We start from the raw sequence: 21,136 nt of genomic DNA on the forward strand, positions 1-21,136 counted from the left end.
CCATAATTTCCTATCGTGTCATAGTTAAGTGATAGTTGGGCTTAGGCTCTTCGGTTCGACATTTAGTTGTTCAACGTGGTTCTTTCTCAAAGACAAGAAGAATATTTTAAAGCGTATGCGCTGTCTAATGTGATAGGTAGAATCGATATTGTGATTTTTGAAAGAACGTACCGGTGATGATACATTAAGGTGAGCAAGGGTCGAAAAGGCGAATAATTTTTAGGACGATTCGCGGATTTTGCTCAGATTGACAGGGGTGTGTCATATTTAGCTATTAATAAGATTGCAACCATGCTGGGGCGAATTGAACAGATGGTGATGGTAACACCAGCATAGGCGTGGTAGGTAAGAGTCGTCGAGTAAACGAACGGCACCGTATGCTTTTTGTTCTTCTTGTAATGTTTAGCGCGTGTAGAATTGAAAGAGAATGAATGACGTACGATGATGGAATCCTGAATGCGTGATATATATAGAGTTATCTTGTCTGCTTATATTCCGTTAAAAGTTGAAGGTGAGAGAATGAACAGTGTAATGTTATTTATTCCCATTGTTGGTAGTAGTAGACGATCGCAGTGAAGCAATTATATGTGAGTATTGATTTGAAGTTGACACGCGCGACTTCTTGATTTGATTCGAGAAACATTCGAGTGTTCCACATGCGACTTTGTATAAAATATGACTTGATTTGATAAAAATGAGGGGATAAATCACATAACCATGAAAGATAAGGGAAGAAACAAACGTTTTTATCCCATTTTATCGTGAACACTTAAAAACTGTTTATAGTATCGTGCAACACATAACGACACCAGAAAATCTATGTGTGTAAAGCATAAAAGTTTGTTTGGAAGGTACAAGAATGCAGTAACAAAAGCAACATGAAAACGAAGAAAAGGAAAAGAAAAATAACAGTTACTTATTAGAAGATGCAAATATTGGGCAAGGTTCCACATGAAAATAAATTCCGCAGAAGGAAATTAATCGCATTAATTGGTCGAATGTTGGACGATTAAAATGATGATGTGTGGTGGTGTTATATGATCGATACGAGATTTTGTCTTTCGTATGATGTATTGTGCTTTTAAAGGTTTTCTGAGTTACCAAAGATAGAGAAATATGTTGCCCATATGATAATAAGAGGGGCAAAAGAGAGAGGGAGAGAGAGTTGAAAAGCATGAAAAAGAGAAAAGTAATGTGGTCATGGAACGAGAAGAAGCACGTGGATAATGGACGATTAGTACGAAGTATGAGAAAAAAGATTTTTTGGGTTTTTAGCAAACAAACAAATGTTGATATACTGTTATTTTGAAAGAGTTTCGAAGCTCAGGAAAAGGAATATTATTAGACGTTTGTATTATAACAATGGAGGGTTTATTTCCCGGCGGCAGGCGGGGGGATTTCCTAGAGGTTAAGTCGCGAATGTTGGTTGCTGCCTGATTGGGTACTGAAAGGGTACACCTCGATTGTATCGAGTGCTTGGTTTTCGTGTTTGTACATCTGTAGATATGAGAAAAATTGAATAGATGATGAATAGACCACAGTTGTCGGTGGTAAGATTATATTCCACCTTAGAAGCAATTTTCTGGTTATCAGTTATAAATTATTACTGATCATAAAAGACACTTTATGATATATACTTTAGCTTGTTTCTTATCGCATTAAATTAATACGAAACAACTTTGAATGTTTCTAATTGTCAGTGTTTACTTGTTCATACATAGTACAAGCGTGCGTGCGCGCGCGCGCGCGCGCGTGTGTGTGTATGTTTGTATGCATGTATGAATGTATGTACAAATAGGATTATAGATATTTGAAAGCGATTTCCAATAGAAGTTAAATATGTAATTGAAACGGAGTAAATACGTGTCACAGGATTCATTCGTTCTCACGTCAAATTGTCTCGTCTTGTTTGATTGAAAGGGAAGAAAAAGAAAAAGCAAAAAAGAAAGAAGGAAAGAAGAAAAAGAATGATGCACCGGTTATACATACATATGTATGTAGGTGAGTAGTGTGAAATATCGTAAGGGAGCAAGTTAACATACGTGGTGTAGGAACACTACTCGATTAAAGTGTAATTTTATTCGAAAACCACGTCACATGCAGTATACGTGCGCATACATATGTGTGTAAAGATACGGATAATATTTTGTCGGTGAAAGCAAAATGAAAGTTTCATAGAACCGAAGAAAAAATGAAGATATTTCAAGCGCTATCGCGCACTTACACGTTTCACTTTTTTCTGTTTCTCCGTGTTACCTTTAATTCCCACTTCTTTACGTTCTTTTCTTTTTTCCCCCCTTGTTATCATAAGGTGGTTTCCTGTGCTCGCTTAATTTCTCTCTCTCGTCTTTTCTTTACTATCCAGTACTATTAACTATACTTGCAAGTTCGATACTTTAAATACTTATGGTGTACAATGCTAGTGGTATAATTTGCTCTCAACTGTTTCGATGATTGTGCTCTATATGAAGTGTATGTCTCGTTTGCTCATAAGATAGGTAAATTGTGGTCTGGTCGATTTTTGACATGTATGTAGCGCTCGTGTGGCACAAACGTTTGGAAGATGATGAACTGTTCGGGCGACACGGGTGGTATCATTAGAAATAGCTGGATGAATCGTGGATAATTTTCAAGAATCGTTGTTCCTTTTCAGTAAGTTTGAATTGTTTTTAGTTCAGTTGAGCAACACACGCGTATAAATACGCGCACACGCGCACAAAGTGTTGATAGAATTCTAACAATAAGTCTACAGTAAGCGTCTATTCAAATATTACGGGTATATCTTTTTTAGTTTGATTTTTCGTTTCGCCCCCCCCCCTCCCCCCTCCTTTTTCTTCTCCTTAAACTTTTTTTCTTTGCTGTACAATTACAATAAAGATTGTCGTTATTACGACGCAGCTTGTTCTTCGTATCGTTTGATTGATAATCGGTATCTCTCAACATTTCTGTACATGAGATTCCTCACTGTCTGGAACACCCTAATGAGTTTGGGAGACGCAAACGATTAGTTGCCGTTCGTTTCTCTGAATTGATACGTTTGCAATTGATTATTCGCAAAAAGAATTTTCAAAAATGTGTCCCGTGTCGTTTGCCTCCCATTGTGTCTCCGTCTCCGTGGTGTAAAATTGAGAGGATAAGAATAGTTACGGTACACTTTCGCTCTGATGTGTTGTGAAAGGTGCGTAGTAATAGTAGATTGTGGTCCGTGTACCTCTAAAATTAACGCGAATATCGAATAGGAAAGGATAGAGCGCGAGGTCGAGAGCACCATAGGAGGCTGACAATTTTGGACATGCTCTATTCGCTGTACTAAGATAACTGAAAAATGTTGCAGCAATAAACGTGTACATTATCATCTGGTGTATGGCGTATTGTTTTTTTCCGAAAGAACGTAAAACGCAGCAATTCTTTGTTTATTAAGATCCATTCGACGCTTCACGGTTGAAACAAGTCTATATCTTACACTATATCTCTGTTGTATAGCGTTTGACCTTGTCATTTTTATGCTACGCATTTACACGCAGTTTATTACAATATTACGATACGATTAAGTCGTGTTGTTTCCATACAAAGATCATTACTGCGTTTTCTCGCACATTATCCTTTAATCCTCTGAATCTGATTAGGACTGTTCCAGACCATACGGTGTAGTGACGCGGTGGTGGTGGTGGTGGTGGTGGTGGTGGTAGTGGTAGTGGTAGTGATGATGATGATGATGATGATGATGATGTCACAATGCTAACGTGTTAAATGTGAAATAGAGGGAGAGAGATGCGTGGAAATGGGGCTAGGGTTTGGCGAAGAGAAGGTGATGGCGCACGAGGGAAAGAACAGGCGATGGAAAGAGAATGGAGAAGAAGAATAAGATGCCATTTAATTTGCACTGTATTTGAGTGTTTGAGTGTTGCGATGGATCGATTTTGTAACAGACCTAATCAGACATGTTTCTCCTAATTCGTATATTTACTATTATCGAGTAATTATAAGATAAGATAGAAAATTGGAAAGATCTCGAATGCAGGTTGTTACAATTTATCCTATACTACTGTATGGTATCCGATACACTACACTTATCGTTGGGGTAAGTACAAGTTAGCTTCAACTTGTTTTACGTAAAGACGTATGGTGAATTAACCAAGTGTTAGTCGACTCTCGTTTTTCTCTACCCCGTCGTCGTCGTCGTCGTCCTTAATCTCGAGTGTTTAAAAGGTGTTCGAACCGCATCTATCGTTTTGTGGAAATTTACGATTGTTGCGCGAAATGGAAACGATGTTGCAAGTTACGATGATCACGTTCTATTTTTTCAGGCAAGCCCATAAATGGTAGATCAAGAATACCTCCGAAACAATGGAATCCGGGAATCGATCGCGGTGAATCGTACGACAGAATGAACTTTTTAACGGAGAACAGTCCTATTCCTACGCCGTTCGTTCGGGTTCCGGTCGAAGATCGATCGAAATACGAAAAGTTGCCGTTCAATGCTGGCGATGTATCTAGCGACAGCGACAAAGATTCATCGCAGGAACGCATGAAGCAGAAGAGAAGAAGGATTAAAAGTGTGTTACATAGAAAGAGAAAAACGCAAAATATGAAGAAAGCAGCGGTGGAATGCAACATATCGACCAACGATAGTCGATACAATAGCGGTACTTGTAATATCGTTATACCGAATGGTAATATCGGTAACAATGAGAATGGGAAGAACGACGCTATCAATTATGAGAAATGTCTCCAAGAGAAGGAGCAGGCGGTGGAGGACGAAGACGAAGACGAAGACGAAGACGAAGACGAAGACGAAGACGAAGACGAAGACGAAGACGAAGACGAAGACGAAGACGAAGACGAAGACGAAGACGAAGACGAAGGCGAAGGCGAAGACGAAGGCCTTAATGAAAATAACTGCGACGACGATGAGGAGGAGGAGGAGGAGGAGGAGGATGATGTGGAAGACAAGAAGAATGAGAAAGATAAGGATGAAAGATGCGGAAGGATAAATGAAACCGTTTCGGAAAGTGCACGAGTTTGTGGTAGTAATGGTGGTGGAGATTATAGAGGGAAAAAGTGGAGAAAAGATGGAAGAGAGGAGGGATTGTTGGCAAAGGGAATGAACACGGATCCGATTGTTGGACATGAGTACGGGGAGGAAGGTCTGTTGTTGGATGACGAGCTCGATCTAGAATCGAAACCTGAACGATCATCACATGGTGATCCATTCGTGGTTGATGATCGATGCGGTTTAAACTCCAAGCTAATCGACGATCTTTATTCGTTGGAAGGAAAGAATAAGATGGTAAAAATTTCGAAGGATGCATCGTGGAAAGTGGAAGAGGATGTTTTCGCTTTAGCTCCGTTTCCTAGATCAGTCAGCGGGTGCTCAACGAAGATCGCTGAGTATCAGGAGAGCGATGAATTGAGAAATATTCCCTCCGCCGGTACTTTCTATTTAACTAGTAGTAGGCCGGTGATATCCGAGCAAGCGAATCTGTTCCGAAAATACGGAAATTGCACGAGTCTTACGAACAAGGAGAATCACACGGACGTTCGATCATTATCGAACAGACAAAGGCAACGATCTTCTTGCGTGACGGCGATCTCAAGCGTTCACAACCACCGAATCAGCTCTGAGTCGCAGAGAAACGAGATAACGGACGATGACCGGCAAACAAAGCAGAATGAAAAAGATGGAGATGTAGCAGAGGTAAGACTAGTGGAAGGAGGAGGAGGGAATAAGGAAGAAGAGGGAAATAGGGAGAAGGATTTATTTGGCTCCTCGCCGTTTTGTCCGAGCGGTTTCGCAACAAATCTCTTCGATTTGGATACTCTGCGAAGAAGAATTGCGGAGGATGGATCGCAAAGGTTGGCTACGACGATATTTGCGACGCGGCAGACAAAATCGTACGATGATCGACCAGCCTTGTCACATCCACAACAGCCAGCTGGTGCTGCCTCCTTGACCACGAGAAAGCCAACGGTATCAAATACAAAGTTTATCGGTGTAGCATCGGAAGATCTTTTCGGTTCCATTCCGTTCGATGAATTCGCGTCGCTTCAGTTAAACAAGCAAAACAGCAGGCCCAAGACTTGCGTTCCACTTTCCCAAGCATCGTCGTCGTCGTCGTCGTCGTCGTCGTCGTCGTCGTCGTCGTCGTCGTCGCAGTCGCAGTCGCGGTCGCAACCGTCACCGTCAACTTTCATCGTTGGCGACGACCTGAACGCGATGCTATTGCATAAAGCGCAATCACCGGGTACCGTTGCTCGAGCAATGTCCACAGGTTTGCAAGGTGTACACACGATGGAACCGGTTCAGTATGCTGCTCGAATTTCGATTGAAACTGTAAATAGTGCACCGAAGATAGACGTTAAGCCGGACGTGGTTTCGGCCATATTCCCGAAACCGTTGCTAGTTACCGAGGAACATCACGTGCCAAGGCAGAAAAAGGATAAATTTTGCATGTCCGAGAAATGCAACAAGTATCATTTAATGGATGAGAAAGACGACGACGGGGGCAAGAGCAGTGCCGGTATCGAGGTAGTTGTTGTACCGTTGTCCTCGTCATCGTCTTCGTCGTCGTCGTCGTTGCAGCTATCTCACAAGACCAAGTCGTTGACGACTTGTTATAAGAAAAGTCCGAGAACGAAAAAATATTCAGCCGTTAGCACCGCCGCGGGCTTCAGCAACATGAGTTTCGAGGATTTTCCAAGCGACGAGAACGAGGAGAAACAGATGAGAAATACGAAAATCGCGGCGCCGTTCGAGGTGATTAGGGAACCCGAGAAACGATTCGGATCGTTGAAAAGAAGGAGCAATCCGTTTACCTGAGAAACGAGAACTACGTGACGAGATACACTAGTCAGATTGAATCGCGATCATCCGGAACGAACGCGTCCAACTATTATAAACAGGCATCGACACGTGATTAAGCGTCCGTCAGGGAAATCGGCTTCTATCACGTCGATTGATGAATCGATTATCACCCAGCATCACCACCGGCTTATAACCTGCATCGATCGTGTATCGTACATAACAATTCGCATTTCATCGATATTTACTCGTCTTCTAATACTGACCAAACAGGTCATCCGAATGCGTTGCTTACTTTGCTGATTTCAATCGAAACACGTTATCTCGAACGAACGAACGAACGAACGAACGAACGAACGAACGAAAGCAGGAAAAAGAAAGAAAGAAAGAAGGAAAGAACAAAATTTGCAGTGGCTGGGAAAGCTTGTGTATTTATCCTATTGTTATAGCTAAGCATTTTCGCTGCGTTTATGTACTTTGAAATTTACAAATTTCTACTACTGCCGTCGTCGTCGTTGTCATCATCATCATCATCATCATCATCATCATCATCATCATCATCATCATCATCATCATCATGTGTCCATTCTTATAAGCGGTATAATTTTTCTAAGAAGCCAAAAAAAAAAAAAGAAAACAGCGAATACACGCATGCCAGATGAATTGTTTGTATCTCGCGTGGTGTGTCAATTTTAAATGTACGTAGCATCGAGGAAAAGACATACTTGACGTTAACACCCATACAGATATAACAGAATTGTACAAGAATATTTGATTTCGGTGATTTTAGTTGATCGCCAACATTTCGCTCGTTAGACGGAAATTGGTCTGTGAATTGGCAACACGATGTTGCGAGTATTTGAACGATAGTAGTACTGTCGTTATTGCTATGCTATCGTATAACATAATTAATATAGCATACCTGATCCGTAATAAGCAACTGGCCGATCCCGAGCGAGTTACAGCATGCGCGTTCAAGGTGATTTAGAAACTGACTAATAAATATCTCGGACGGTCTCGCCGAAACAAAGACAAATGTTGCTTCTTCTCCCTGTATCTCTCGAATATCATCGATTCATGTTGATGATTAATAATCACATGATTGAGATTAAGAGAAACGATCTCGTAAGCAAGTTTCGAAAAGAAGAAAAAAGCGACGAGAAAACAACACGCATTCTACCGATAAGGCGTCGTTACAATTCGGCAGCTTTACATTTCTCGTAACGCGTTTACTCGACGATCGTCTTTCTTGATACTTTTATACATCGAGCGACCAGGATAAGCAATTTATTGCAGAAAACGGCAGGTCAGGATGGGAAGAATGCAAAGGGGAAGAGAGAAGAACCTCTACTTTCGTATGCTTCACGAGATACGAGTTATAGAAAGAAGAATAGAAGGGATAGAATATGCATAGGAAGAAGAACATACGTCTGTATACGCCATTTTTCACCATCAATTTTTCTCTCGCTTTTACACCACCTCGGAAGAAAAAGTACTAGAATAAATAAAGGAATAAATTTGAAGGGTAAAGGGAATGGGGGAAGGGAAAGAAAGACGAAGAAGCGGAACGGAGAATAAGAAAACAAGACAATATCGTAAAGATGATATACATATGTATATGTAATTACTAATATACGGATACGAATTGATGCATACATGTATGGATGCGTATTATAGGAGTGCATGCACATTTATGTAACGCAAGTGTAGATATTAGCTAATAATACATATAATTAGGTGCCTTCCTCTTTGCCAAGTAGTAACATATAAAGCTTACGTTTTTTCCTCTTCTCTAGCGTAGAAATGATAACGTTATAAGATAAATCAAGTCAATTGAATCGGTTACGTATGTATAAGAATTATGAACCCTCCGTTACATGTGTGCTTACAGATTGCACGCCCACGGACTCGCACTACGCAAACCTTCACTCCTTCCTCTTCTATTTATTTTTCTTCTATCTTTTCTCTATTTTTTAATTACTTGGAGGACACAGTCCACGTAACAGAGGGTTAACGTAAAGAATTTCTTTCGATTCAGTTCCTATGCGTATGTATGTACGTAGCTAAGGAAGAGAGAATAGAAGATTTTTCCGAATCTTTCTTTCCGGTTAACAAGCAAGATAAAATATAGCTACTGAGGTAGCGATCGAAAGTAACTTGTAACGCTCCTTAGTACAATTTCAATGTAATTAGACATCTAAGAATCGCCAACTCGTTTCGATATAATACATTATTTGCAGTATTTTTATTTAGGATATAAAATAGGTGCTTCAGCAGGGTTTATTTGTATGGTACAAAATATACAGATTAAGATTTATCGTTACAAACGCAACACATTCAGCAATGCTGCTGATAGTATTACGTAACTGTAGTATATACGCAACAATGCACATTCCGTACTGTTTGTTCGTTAATTGCATGCGTGTGTACGCACGCGCTTTAAGCTAAGTTTGAAATCTGTATAGAAGAAATTTGTGTAAAGTATATTTTCGAAACTTAGTTAAATGTTGTCACTGCCCCCGACATCGGACATTGCAGTATTAATTTGTCGGTGTTGAACGAAGCCGCAGTATTCTCTCCCCATCCTTATCCCTGCCCTCTCCGATGTCGCCTCACGTTCCGTATCCGTGCAGGTGTGGGCGTGGGTGTTGGAGCGAACGCCTTACAGTTACGGTGATAAAAATTACGTTTTTAATCTGCTAATACGCCCGTCGTCATCTCACTGGAAGAAATTTTTCCATGGTGCGCGCATTGTCACGGCACACCCGCCACGTGTGTATGCATGTGAGAAAAGAAACGTAGTAAGAAAAAACGTACTCTACTGCGAGTTTTCAAGAATGCGTGATAGCGGGGCGTTATCCTGATCACCACGTGTATTTACCGCTTATAACTTCTTCAAAGTTGAAACAGTTTGGAAAAGAACAACCCGTAACGGTGTGCATTATAGTCGTTACGTGTTATTCAAGCATCCTATGGTGTATGTATGTGTAAGTGTTAAAATAAAGAATGACAAAGATTGGGAAGAAAATGTCGTCGTCAAGTATATAAGGATAGCAGTAAGTTGGTTACCGTTCGATCAGTTGGATCGATTTGATAAAATAACTCCTCAATAGCAACAGAATCTTTTACGTGCCATAATGACGTTGAGCAGAAAGGCAAAAGTCCAAGTTAAGAAATTGAACCAGGTCGAAATGATAGCCAATCGAAGAGCGAAACCGGTGTCAATTTCTTTACCGTGTTTCCAGTTACTCACATCGGACTGTAAATAATCCATAAAATCAAAGATTGCTCCGCAGGAAAGTCTATCATGGAGAACCTGCGGAAAGGAGAATGCAGTTGTGCCGTGTATGCGATTATGTGTTCTGGTCTGGTCTGTTTGCGGCAAGCATGGGCTATATTAGGTATACCAACCTCGGCTTCGCGACCGGCCGAACCAAGAACTTGTATCAGTCTTTTCCTATATTGTTCGCAAGTTTTGTAGTAACCATCGGTTGTAACCACTGCGTGAGCCAAAGACAAGCAGCAAAGTAAAATTGTGAGGAACACGCCAGGTATCCACTGTTTGTACGGTGTTCTCCTTTTAGGTCTGATCACGAGCATAGTTGGTACCGCCGCCGGCGTAATTGTCGTTGTCGTTGTCGCTGTCGCTGTTGTTGGTGCTACATCACCGATGTTCAAGTTTCTGCGCAGAAAGAAACGCGTTCGCGCCAACAAACTAGAGACGCTCCTACTTGTTGTGTTGCACGAACGTTGACGCGCGTGTACTTCTACTGGCATCAACAACAACAACAACAACAACAACAACAACATCACCACCACTACCACCACCACCACCACCAGATCGTGCGATAATGTTTTAAAGATTTTCAAACGATGCGACCTCCTCGCCTGCCTCACCTTCTCACATCCTCGTAGATTCGTACAGGCTCCTCTAAATTTCTATCGATGCAACATCTGTATCCGTGGTATCCGCCGAAACATAAACCAATCAGAATCGCTGGGATCAAGCCGTATACTCCGAAATGGCAGAGCTTCACGTCACCTCCCATAAAGGTGCTGAAGGTATTGATACCGTATAATATGCAACCACAGTCGATGCTAATGCAAACGTCCAAGCTCCATGCCCAATACTGCCAAACGGTGACCAAACAGGTTAACGACGTTACCGACAGAATCGCAGAGGATATGTACAACACGCTTAGGATGCGCTCTGCTTGCTCTTCGTTCATCCTATTTCTTTTTATAAGAGGCTAATTCCACCTGAGAACCAATACAAATATTGCACCAAATAACGTAAATACACATTTTGTTAGTCATTAATCGTAATAGTTCGAGATGCATTTAACGCCTGATCAAAATCGCTAATTATAGAATTACCATCTCGTAATGTATACAGTCTTATACAGTCTTCTCGTCTGCTGTTTCCGTTCGCATCCTAATATACGAGAAAATGAGAAATCTTGATACTTGCTACGTATCGTTATATCACCGGACAGAGAAAAGAATAGAAGTGAAGCGAGAATAAAGCTGAGCCAATATGATGAAGAAAAAAGTAACGTTTCGAACAACGATACGTAGGAGAAAAACGTGACACTTACAATACCACGAAAAATACCGCAAGGATAAAAAAAGACTAAAATTGTTACTTTGAAGAAACTTACTTTTCCGATTAACCGATTCATCCATGGTTTCTCAAATTTTCATTTTTCAATAACTCATGAAAATTCCAATTCAAACTCAAATGATCCTATACATAGTATACGATTTTATTAAATAGATAAATTTTCTTAGCGATCATTAGTTGCAGTTTCTTTTTCTCATTGGTATCTCGCTTCAAACTGTTTGCGACAATTATCGTCAAATTTTGATATCGGTATGTTTCGTTACAACTCTATCCATTATTATGACCACTTATCACCAACACAACCACTAAATCACATTCGTGGTTTTGCCCATGGTCAAATATTTTTGCCATGTGAACGGCAAAAACCCTTAATAACGATCCCTTATCCCGATTTCATAAGTTGATCATACACGTACATATTTTAAAACGTTACACATTACGAACCCCCCCCCCGTCACCCTCTCTCTAATGATTGCTAATTCGTTCTGAAAATATTCCTTCCCAATTCGTACAATACTCGTATATTTTTTGCTTAAGTATTACTTTCCTACCGTCTCGAGAAGAACCTTGGCACATCGAGAAGAATTTATGGATCCGTGAATACTGCGTGTTTCTTGTTCAAATAAGCCGTAGATTTTCTTTAATACACGTCGAGGTAATATCTATATGAATGCCAAGTATCGTGCTGAGTAAAGATCAAATATTTACTCTTTGCAATAAATGTTTATGTCTCGCAAAATATATTTAACTGGCATTAGAGACTGCTGGTATAGATATTCCAATGGCTTGATACTCTGACGAAAAACGAAAAACGAACACACCGAGTTTTCGTTAGGTCTTTTTCTGTATCTTTGTACTATCTGTTTTTCACCATGAGCCCAACACTATACGTCTATATTGCATACGTACGTATATTACATGCGCGCTCCCAGCGTTATTAAGTACAAACGATACACCTTTTCCTATCCACGACACGCTGTAATAAAGCTTCAATTCCTTCAACTAATGTCAAACGAATGATCTCAATAATCCAACCTTTCCTTTCCAGTTTCTCTCCTTTTTTTCCAACTTTTCCCCTTTTTGCGTCCCTCAACTATTTCTTTGTTCTTTCTTTTTCGTTTTCTCACTCGTTCTCTCAATATGTACAAGCCAGATCAAAACTCGCACGATCGATGTGAAATGCGACAATACTTAACAGCAGGGAGATAAACTTTGATAAGATTATCGTGCATTACTGACACACACGCGCACTCATACACACACACGATAATAATCCAGGTGTCACAAACTATACATCCTCTTAGTGTACTGTTGATACGTGTAGAAATCTAAAACTAGAAACTAAGATGAAATAATTGTCAGCTTTAATTAATACAGAACAATACGACGACATACGGCACACGACATATGTACACACACGGGCACACGCGCGTGTATAGATAGTGCTGCACAATTTTCTTTATACAGGTATATTGCAGGTTCACTTCATTTATTTCGTTAAATTGTTCATGTTCTAGAGAATCGTCCGAAATGATTTTCTCTATGTACAAAACTAATCGAGTTCGTTGTGTACATTTCTAGTTCTAGCACGGAATCTCGTTTCTCCGATTTTATTTTGATCTGTAAAAAAGTAAAGAAAAACACGTGAGAATGATACATGATCGATAACACTTTACGTCGTATTATGATATATGTGACCAAGATATATCTATAAGAAAACTTTTTATCCAAGATGTATATCGTGGCAAAATATGTTTCACTTCGTCAATTTATTATTTTATTTCTACCTTTCCTTTCCAACGACCTTTCGTTTTCATTTTTGCTCCAATATTATACTTCGCGCTTTAACAAATTCTGTATTCAATGAAAGAAATTACACATTTCTGGAGAACGGAACACGGTAAGAATTTAGCACAAAACAAATTGTCAAGGCAACTGTGATGTTGTTAAATTAGCAGATAGAGAAAGAAGGGGGGAAGGGGGCTTGAAGCACTTACAAAGTAGATCACTAACAGCAAACATACCCCTTATATGTAAGAGCTTAAGTTACCGAACATCTATATAGAATATTTCCTCTAGTGAAGAATTACCATTGATAGATTCAGGACAAAGTATATTATTTGTATCTTAATATATAAAGATAGTATAAGAATGTAAATATATTCAAACTATAATACAAGCCTATTAAATGACCAAACGATAAAGTTGTCTGGTAGTTTGGTAAAGAGCATGAAAAGCGATCGTCGTCGCCAACAAGTTTGCAATATTACACTGTAAACGATGAAACATATCAACTTAGGTACCTTAAGATGCATTTATCGAAACTGGGAACGATAAACAGTAAAGTCAATCACCTGTGACAATCTTTGTAAAAGAAATCATTCATGTGTAATTTGTATTAACTACAGAATGTAAACGCATGTCGTTTTCATGGTTTATACTACTAAGAAATGTAATGAACTATAACAGAAATATTCGGGAATACTCAAGATAGAGGTTTTGCTGGTATACACACAATAGTCTTACGCCGGGTTTATGTTGCGATGCCTCAATTCCAGTAAGGTTTCTCGATTATTCCATAAGCAATATATCGATGCTATTCCTAATCCGATACAACCACCTAATGCGCATTTTTTCAATCCAGCTGAAAAAATTAATCAATCGTTTATACAATTTCGCTACACAGTTCATACTTATGTGCATTCCTTATATCAGTTATACGACATACTTGTAGATTTGAATAATATGCCAGTCCCTGTTGCTGCTACTAAAGTATTCAAAGAATCATCTGTACCTCTAGCCCAGGATAAAAGTACACCAAATCCACTATACATTACAGATACTATTCCAAATGTGTTTGCTAATGAAGAGCCACTTTTCATGACATGATTAATTAATCTGCGAAACGAGAATTATATACTCTTTGATGACATCCACGTATGCACACACAAAATTATATATATTGTTGTGTGCTGCACAAAGTTCTTTCGCTACATACTGAGTTCTTCTAAGCTTGCCAGTTTGACCAGCTAAGGATGTTGCTTTAATTCCTCTATATAATCCACTCGTACCTCCAATACCAGCACCTATTATACATGCTGCACCGATTTGACTAAAGGCCAATTCAAATCGGCCTCTTTGCTTTGTAGCCCCTTCCGGAAATATATACTCTGGTTGACTCGGAGGAAGATACGCAGGATCAAAGTTTAAATATGGACTGAGTTGTATTAATCCTGGCTGCGACATAACTGACAAATACAATGTAAAATATTACACACTGTTATCCATCATGATGATAAACTTCTGAATATCTAATCATGTGCTCCTTGTATAGTTATATACTACTTGTAATTCTACAAAATTATTTATACGTAATAGATGCACATTTGCTATCCAAATTTCACTTTTATCAAACAATTCTGTTGCACTTCAGCTATATATCTTTTAAACTACAGTTTGCATAAAATGTTATTAAAATTAGGTTGCTCAAAAATATGCATCTTTTATGAAATTTTGTAAAATGTTTAATTGTTTATTTGTTTCTTGTTCTTTTCGTTTCAATAATCAGTTATACATTTTCAATTGAAATATTTCTCCAAATTTGTGTATTTATAAAATGTATATCACATAAAGTTACAGAATTGTAGAAAATAGCAATCTTTCTGTTTATTCAAACTATCTTCGGCGATATTAATGGAAACGACGAAAACATAGTCTCATACCACGTATGTATATTAAGGTTATGCATTCGAATTTAGTAAATTACACCCAATTATTATATTACATCAGTCAATGCGTTCGACGTTGTATATTTTTACCAACATAATTATAAATTATAACGATGTAACATAACGTTGTAATATAATAATCATTATGGTACTCGTTTATTTACAACGTGCTTAGACTTCCTAATAAACACATCGTAAAATTATAACTTACCCGGTACATTTAAATTACCATATTTTCCACTATTCGTTGTACCTTTTGCATTTTCATCATGTAAATCTATCATTTTCGACGTTAGACCGATCAAATTTTATTTTATTCTATTATTTCCTAGCAGATACTGACGAGTAAATAGAGGCCGCATTCACACGCTTGTTTCCAAAAATTCGTCTAAACCGCAAACTCTGAACTTGTCGCGAGTCGCTTGCTCTGGTTCAAATTTTTGCCACGTTCATTCCAGTAATTATAATCAAAACTCAAGAGATTCGAGATACCGCGAAATATATCTATAAAGCCACGTTTTTGAAAGAATTATACCTGTACAAAGTTCATAAAATACTATTTTTCGAATCGAAAAAATAACACGAAGAAAGAATAGTATTTTTTATTTTTTCACTTCTGAATTATATATGTACATACTTATATATGTATATATTCTTTTTTTTTTAAGCACAATCTTTAAGCACGATGTATACAGTCGTTGTCATGCATCGTAAAAAAACAAATTCAGCAGTTTATAAGAGTTACACACGGAATATAAGCTATAGAATATAAATAACATTTTGATAATAATCCTATTGTAAATAGTTCCTATATCTCGTAATAATTCATTATTTTACTTTATACATGCGTTAATTATACAGTGGAAATGTGTTTCTAACGTTGTTTTTATTAACTAGAAAGAAGAGTTTAGAATTAATTCGACAAAATATAGTGTACAAAATCTACCAAGATGTAGCACATGATAAAATGATGAATATTATAAACATCAACGAATAAGTATTTAAACAATAACAGAAGAACGGAATAAACGAATCACAAAATGAAAAGCGAGATGCGCTTATGGTGTAAAAGAAAAGATAATTTTACTGCTGCGATATGCCTTAGTGACATATATGTATGTCATGTGCAGGCCTGCGCAATTTTTAGAATGACATATGTATGTATGATATGGAAATATATACAAGGAAATATTAAGAAGAAACGATTTGACTCGGAACTACGTGAAATGAATATCGATCTCCTTTCTTCTTTCTAAAACTTTCAGATCACCAATGTCAGTCTGCTAACCCAAAAAGTGGAGGGGAAAGGCATTCAGGACACAGGCGACCTCTGTTGTGGCAACGGCCGCGCAACAAACTATGCATTGCATTGCTGTCGAAAATGGCGTCAAGCTCGGAGCTGCCAGAATATTCGTCCCCAGCAAAACGACGAAAAGTCGACGGCATCGGTTACAACGGTACCAGTAGTGTGAAACCTGATTTCCAAGATTGCGAGACGTCGCATAATACCCCAAATGAAGATCTCGAAGGTATTTTGACAAAAATATGGTCGATTCATTAATAAAATTTGCAAGATTACAAGATGGCGGTTAAGAAGGTATTCGCTTGTCTTGCGTGATTATTGTTCGTTCGTAGTTGATGGAAGATGAGAGCCGCCATGACAGTTTCTGTATATGTAGCGTATCTTGCTTCGCAGTTCAATTTTAATCTTACCGAGTATATAATTGCGATGTTATTGAATTTTAAACGTTATAAAATAAAATTATTTCCTAATCTGTTTGTTTCGAACTGCTCTCCCAACACGTTCTTTTTAGGAATGACCATTTAAGTGAAAATTCACAGTGAGAATAGAGAAACTAGTGTCAGTGCAATACACAAAGTTGTACAGTACATTCGATGGACGTTCACAGATGGCACGGTTTTCATTTAAACGAATGGTAGGCGCTTTTGTTCGCGATTCAATGTCATCCCGCCACTTTTAAAATTTTTCAAAACTGTTTCGATGAAATTTGTTTTAAATATGTTTTGATAAATGCGAATATCGTTTCCTATATTATTCTGCGTAGCCAGTGTACGATATATTTGAAAAAGTGTTTTGCTATGGTGAAATTAAATAATAAAATGAAAAAAACAGGAAGATATGAAAAGAAAAAGAGAGAGAAAGGGGGGGAGAGAGAGAGAGAGAGAGAACGAAAAAAAGTACGATTTTTAATATTAAATAGTTTTTTTAATAATTTTTGATTATTTGTATACAGTGAGGAAATAAAGTGATGAACAGTTCATGCTATTTCAGAGACTTATGGAGGAGACAGTGGATTCAATGAATTAAGTGATGAATCTAAATCAGCTTCTGTATCTCCTGATGTTACAAACTTAATGACTATGCCATCTCGAATTGATTCAACTAGTGACGACACTGGTTGTCTGTGAGTTTTTTTCATTTATCATTATTAATCCTTTATGGTTTATGGTTATTGATATCTGTGTACTGGCAAACTGGTGTTAGTTGTTGTGTACAAGCTGTCTCATGGTTTATAACATTACAGAATCGACACTGCAGATGAGAAGGATGAAGTGTCATCGACAGTTTCAAATTTGTCTGACTTATCTGGTCTTTCTGACTTCTCTGGGGAGGGAGATATCAGCCATCAGTGGAGGAACGCATCTTCGTGGGTTCAAAAACAAATGTTAATAGGTGCAGATCCTCGAGATCTTTTACATCACCTTCTCATGGATTCTACTCAGATACCAGAGCAGGTTGATGATCTGACCCTTTGGAAAGTAAGTGTCAAGCATATTTGACCAATTTCACAATACATGCATATATGCATGTTGAGAGTGTTATCCTTTGAATAGATATTATTTGACACACTTTATTTGGGTCTATTTCAGATTATAATAAATATGATGTCGGAACCACCACGCCGACAAAAATTAAGGCACATAAATACTTTAACAGATGTTGTTAGGCTGATACGTAATAGTAACCGAATCATAGTATTAACTGGGGCAGGTGTAAAAAAAAATTTTCGAAGTAGGGATGGTATTTACTCCAGATTAGCTCAAGATTTCCCAGATTTACCAGATCCACAGGTGATACAGCTTTAGGACTGAATGTATTGTATTTAGTTTATTTAGAAATTTTTTATAGATCCATCTTCTATAATGATCGTCTTTTACACCAGGCCATGTTCGATATTAACTATTTCGGCCAAGATCCGAGACCATTTTACAAATTTGCACGAGAAATTTATCCAGGGCAATTTAAACCGAGTCCTTGCCATAGGTTTATAAAAATGCTTGATAAACAGAAGAAACTTTTAAGAAATTATTCACAAAATATCGATACGTTGGAACAAGTGGCTGGCATTGAAAATGTAATTGAGTGTCATGGTAAGTGACATGTGGACGAAAATGAAACGTTCATTGATAGTAGTAGTAGTAGTAGTAGTAGTAGTAGTAGTAGTAGTATTGTATGTCAGATGAAAACATTAACATGATTTTGTGGCTGTTACAAATACCTTTTATATTCAAGGCTCCTTCGCGTCTGCATCGTGTACGAGGTGTAAATATCAAGTAAAAGCTGACGATATTAGAGAAGACATATTTGCTCAGAGAATACCATTGTGTCCGAAGTGCAGAGTTAATAATTTGCCTCCTATATCAGAGCTAAATCCAAATGAAAGTTACAAAGGTAATTATAATAAATTTAAACAGTTCGATAACATTGTCTGATGTTATACATGGTCATTTTGTGGTTTTTCATAATGACTTGCCAATTTCTATGATATGGAAAAGCTAGCTCGCTAGTGATAGTTTTTGCTATTAGTCTTTCCTGTAGCGCGTCGCGAGTCGGTGGCCATGAGAGAACATTATCTGCTCTTTACGGAATACGTCTTCGCTAAATGATGTTGCCGTTTACTCTGATCTACGCATAAGTTGATACATCAATTGTAACTACGAGTAAAACCTTGGCTTGTTTATAAGCATATAAGGTAAACTTTTAACAATTGCATCAAGTTACCCGTGCGTGCTGTTTAGCCAGATTTGCGGGGTACAATTTGCGATACAGTTCGCCGTTCAAACATTTCTAAAATTAACGAAACACGATGTGTTTACGATCGAGTAAAACAGACAGCGCAATCTGCTACGGCTAACGGAAAACGTTGTAAGAGGACAGTTTTGTCATAAGAAATTTGTATAATTTACAGATTTAGTGACGCAGGGCATAATGAAGCCAGATATCGTTTTCTTTGGCGAGGGACTTCCGGATGCTTTTCATGATGCAATGGCCAAAGACAAAGATGACTGTGATCTTTTAATCGTAATCGGATCATCGTTAAAAGTCCGGCCGGTAGCATTAATACCTTCCTCTATTCCGTCTCACGTCCCACAGATCCTCATTAATCGCGAATCGCTGCCACATTTGAAGTTTGACGTTGAACTCTTAGGAGACGGCGATATTATTATAAATCAGTTGTGTCATTTGTAAGTAACAATCATCTATAATTGCACTGCGCGCACACACACACACGCACACACACACACACACGAGAGAGAGAGAGCTTCGTGTACATATGCATAATACATGTGTTCGTTCGGACAGAATGGAAGATTGTTACAAGGAAGTATGTTGGAACGATGCAATCCTGAAGGAAACAACGCAACTTTTACCGGTGCGTTACTTATCGGATGATACCTGGGAGCAAAGTCAAGACACAATATCCAATGCCATGTTATCCCGAGATAATATGGAGACTGATTTTAAACAGCATGATTCGTGTTCCGTTGGAAGTCAAGACAGTCTTATGATTCATAAGAATATCGTAGAAGAACACCTAGTAAATGTGAACAGGTGTGTTTCACCTTTCTGTAGCGATCATACGAACAGCATCGAAGAGAAATGCAGCTTGTTGGGGGAGAGTCCTAAAAGAAGGTTGGGCGAGTCAAGCGCGGAAAGCAGTCCGAAAAGAATGAACTTTGGCAGCAGTTGCGCATCGTTTAACGACTTTAACTCATGCTCTTCGAAAACAGAGACTATTTCGGATGGTTCACTCGACTATAAATATCATGCCGTTCCTATGGAATCAACGTCGAAAGATAGTGGGAAAATTTACAATTTAGAAGAATGTCAAGTATTTCCAAGATTAATAGAAATCTCTTCGGGAAACGCAGTATTAGACTCTACGTTAAAGGCAAATCATTGTGTGGAAGACAGAGTGTCGTTAAAAATGAACGACAATTGCCCAGGAGTGGATAGCATTGAAGTTGACAAAATGAATTTTAAACCGAGACAAGTTTCTATCGATTCCGCTTTAGATTCCGGTATAGGCGATAGTTGCAATAGTGTCGACAGTCGAGAAGGGAAAAATAATAAAGAAGAATTAAAAAGTAGAAGATTGGATCAACACTGTTGGCAGCCCAAAGTACGAAAAAGTCTTGCTGTCAGATTACCAGGTATATTTGTTTAATTTTTCTTTAATCTTCCTTTTCTTTCTTGTTACGATAAAACAACTACTATTACAACTGCAACAACACAATAACATTACTATTACTATTACGAATCTGAAAATACATTTTAATTGTTTCTTTGCAGAAAACTCTTACTATCAGTTAGCACTTGGAAAGTACATTTTTCCGGGAGCAGAAGTATATTCGGATCCTGAAGAATATGATCATTGTTCAGTTTCCATAAACTCCGAAAGTTCGGACAGTGACAGTGATTCTTCGTCTGTGGAGGAAGATGATGGTGAAGAGGAGGAGGAGGACGAGGAGGAGGAGGATGACGAGGAGCAGGAACAGAGGGATGAGGATGGAGAAGAAGAAGCGGAGGAGGAGGAGAACGATGACGAGGAGGATGACGAGGAGGAGGAACAGAGGGATGAGGATGCAGGGGAGCATACGGAGAAGCTAAACGCAACTATGGAGGTGAAGAGGCAGGATGAAGTAGAAAAAAAAGAAGCTATTGACATGATGAAGGAA

General features: G+C 38.5%; 4 protein-coding genes across 5 annotated transcripts in view; 2 read left to right on the plus strand and 2 right to left on the minus strand.

Annotated features, from left to right (window-relative positions):
* Nucleotides 1–7,142, plus strand: part of LOC108579116 — a 12,159-nt gene extending 5,017 nt beyond the window's left edge. Inside the window, exons 15-16 of the mRNA XM_017942566.1 lie at nt 4,308–6,123; nt 6,169–7,142. Of these exons, the coding sequence (XP_017798055.1) occupies nt 4,308–6,123; nt 6,169–6,820 (2,468 nt within the window). The 3' untranslated portion in view covers nt 6,821–7,142. The remainder of the gene's footprint in view (nt 1–4,307; nt 6,124–6,168) is intronic.
* Nucleotides 7,143–9,072: 1,930 nt separating this feature from the next.
* On the minus strand, nt 9,073–12,414 carry LOC108579162. 2 transcript variants are annotated; one of them, XM_017942615.1, is made up of 4 exons: nt 11,978–12,414; nt 10,700–11,062; nt 10,214–10,484; nt 9,073–10,118 (listed from the first exon to the last, which is right to left on the minus strand). In XM_017942615.1, exons 2-4 carry the CDS (start codon nt 11,029–11,031, stop codon nt 9,909–9,911), a joined length of 813 nt encoding a protein of 270 aa, XP_017798104.1. In that variant the 5' UTR covers nt 11,032–11,062; nt 11,978–12,414; the 3' UTR covers nt 9,073–9,908. The 2 variants fall into 2 exon arrangements, with proteins under 2 accessions (XP_017798104.1, XP_017798105.1); XM_017942616.1 differs by lacking the exon at nt 11,978–12,414 and adding an exon at nt 11,464–11,490.
* On the minus strand, nt 12,290–15,535 carry LOC108579294 (mitochondrial import inner membrane translocase subunit Tim23). The gene is made up of 5 exons (XM_017942800.1): nt 15,366–15,535; nt 14,425–14,674; nt 14,155–14,324; nt 13,942–14,070; nt 12,290–13,046 (listed from the first exon to the last, which is right to left on the minus strand). The coding sequence occupies exons 1-4, from the start codon at nt 15,436–15,438 to the stop codon at nt 13,949–13,951; spliced, it is 615 nt and encodes a 204-aa protein (XP_017798289.1). The 5' UTR covers nt 15,439–15,535; the 3' UTR covers nt 12,290–13,046; nt 13,942–13,948.
* A 991-nt stretch (nt 15,536–16,526) lies between these two features.
* LOC108579117 (NAD-dependent protein deacetylase sirtuin-1-like) lies at nt 16,527–21,136 on the plus strand (the record flags this gene model as incomplete). Its single annotated transcript, XM_017942567.1, has 9 exons — nt 16,527–16,683; nt 17,448–17,580; nt 17,701–17,935; nt 18,047–18,247; nt 18,340–18,547; nt 18,690–18,848; nt 19,366–19,642; nt 19,761–20,611; nt 20,751–21,136. Coding segments are annotated over exons 1-9 (2,598 nt in total), but the record flags the coding sequence as incomplete, so codon positions are not given.

The sequence above is a fragment of the Habropoda laboriosa genome, unplaced genomic scaffold, assembly GCF_001263275.1.
Source record: "Habropoda laboriosa isolate 0110345459 unplaced genomic scaffold, ASM126327v1 scaffold64, whole genome shotgun sequence".
NCBI classification, from domain to species: Eukaryota; Metazoa; Arthropoda; class Insecta; order Hymenoptera; family Apidae; genus Habropoda; species Habropoda laboriosa.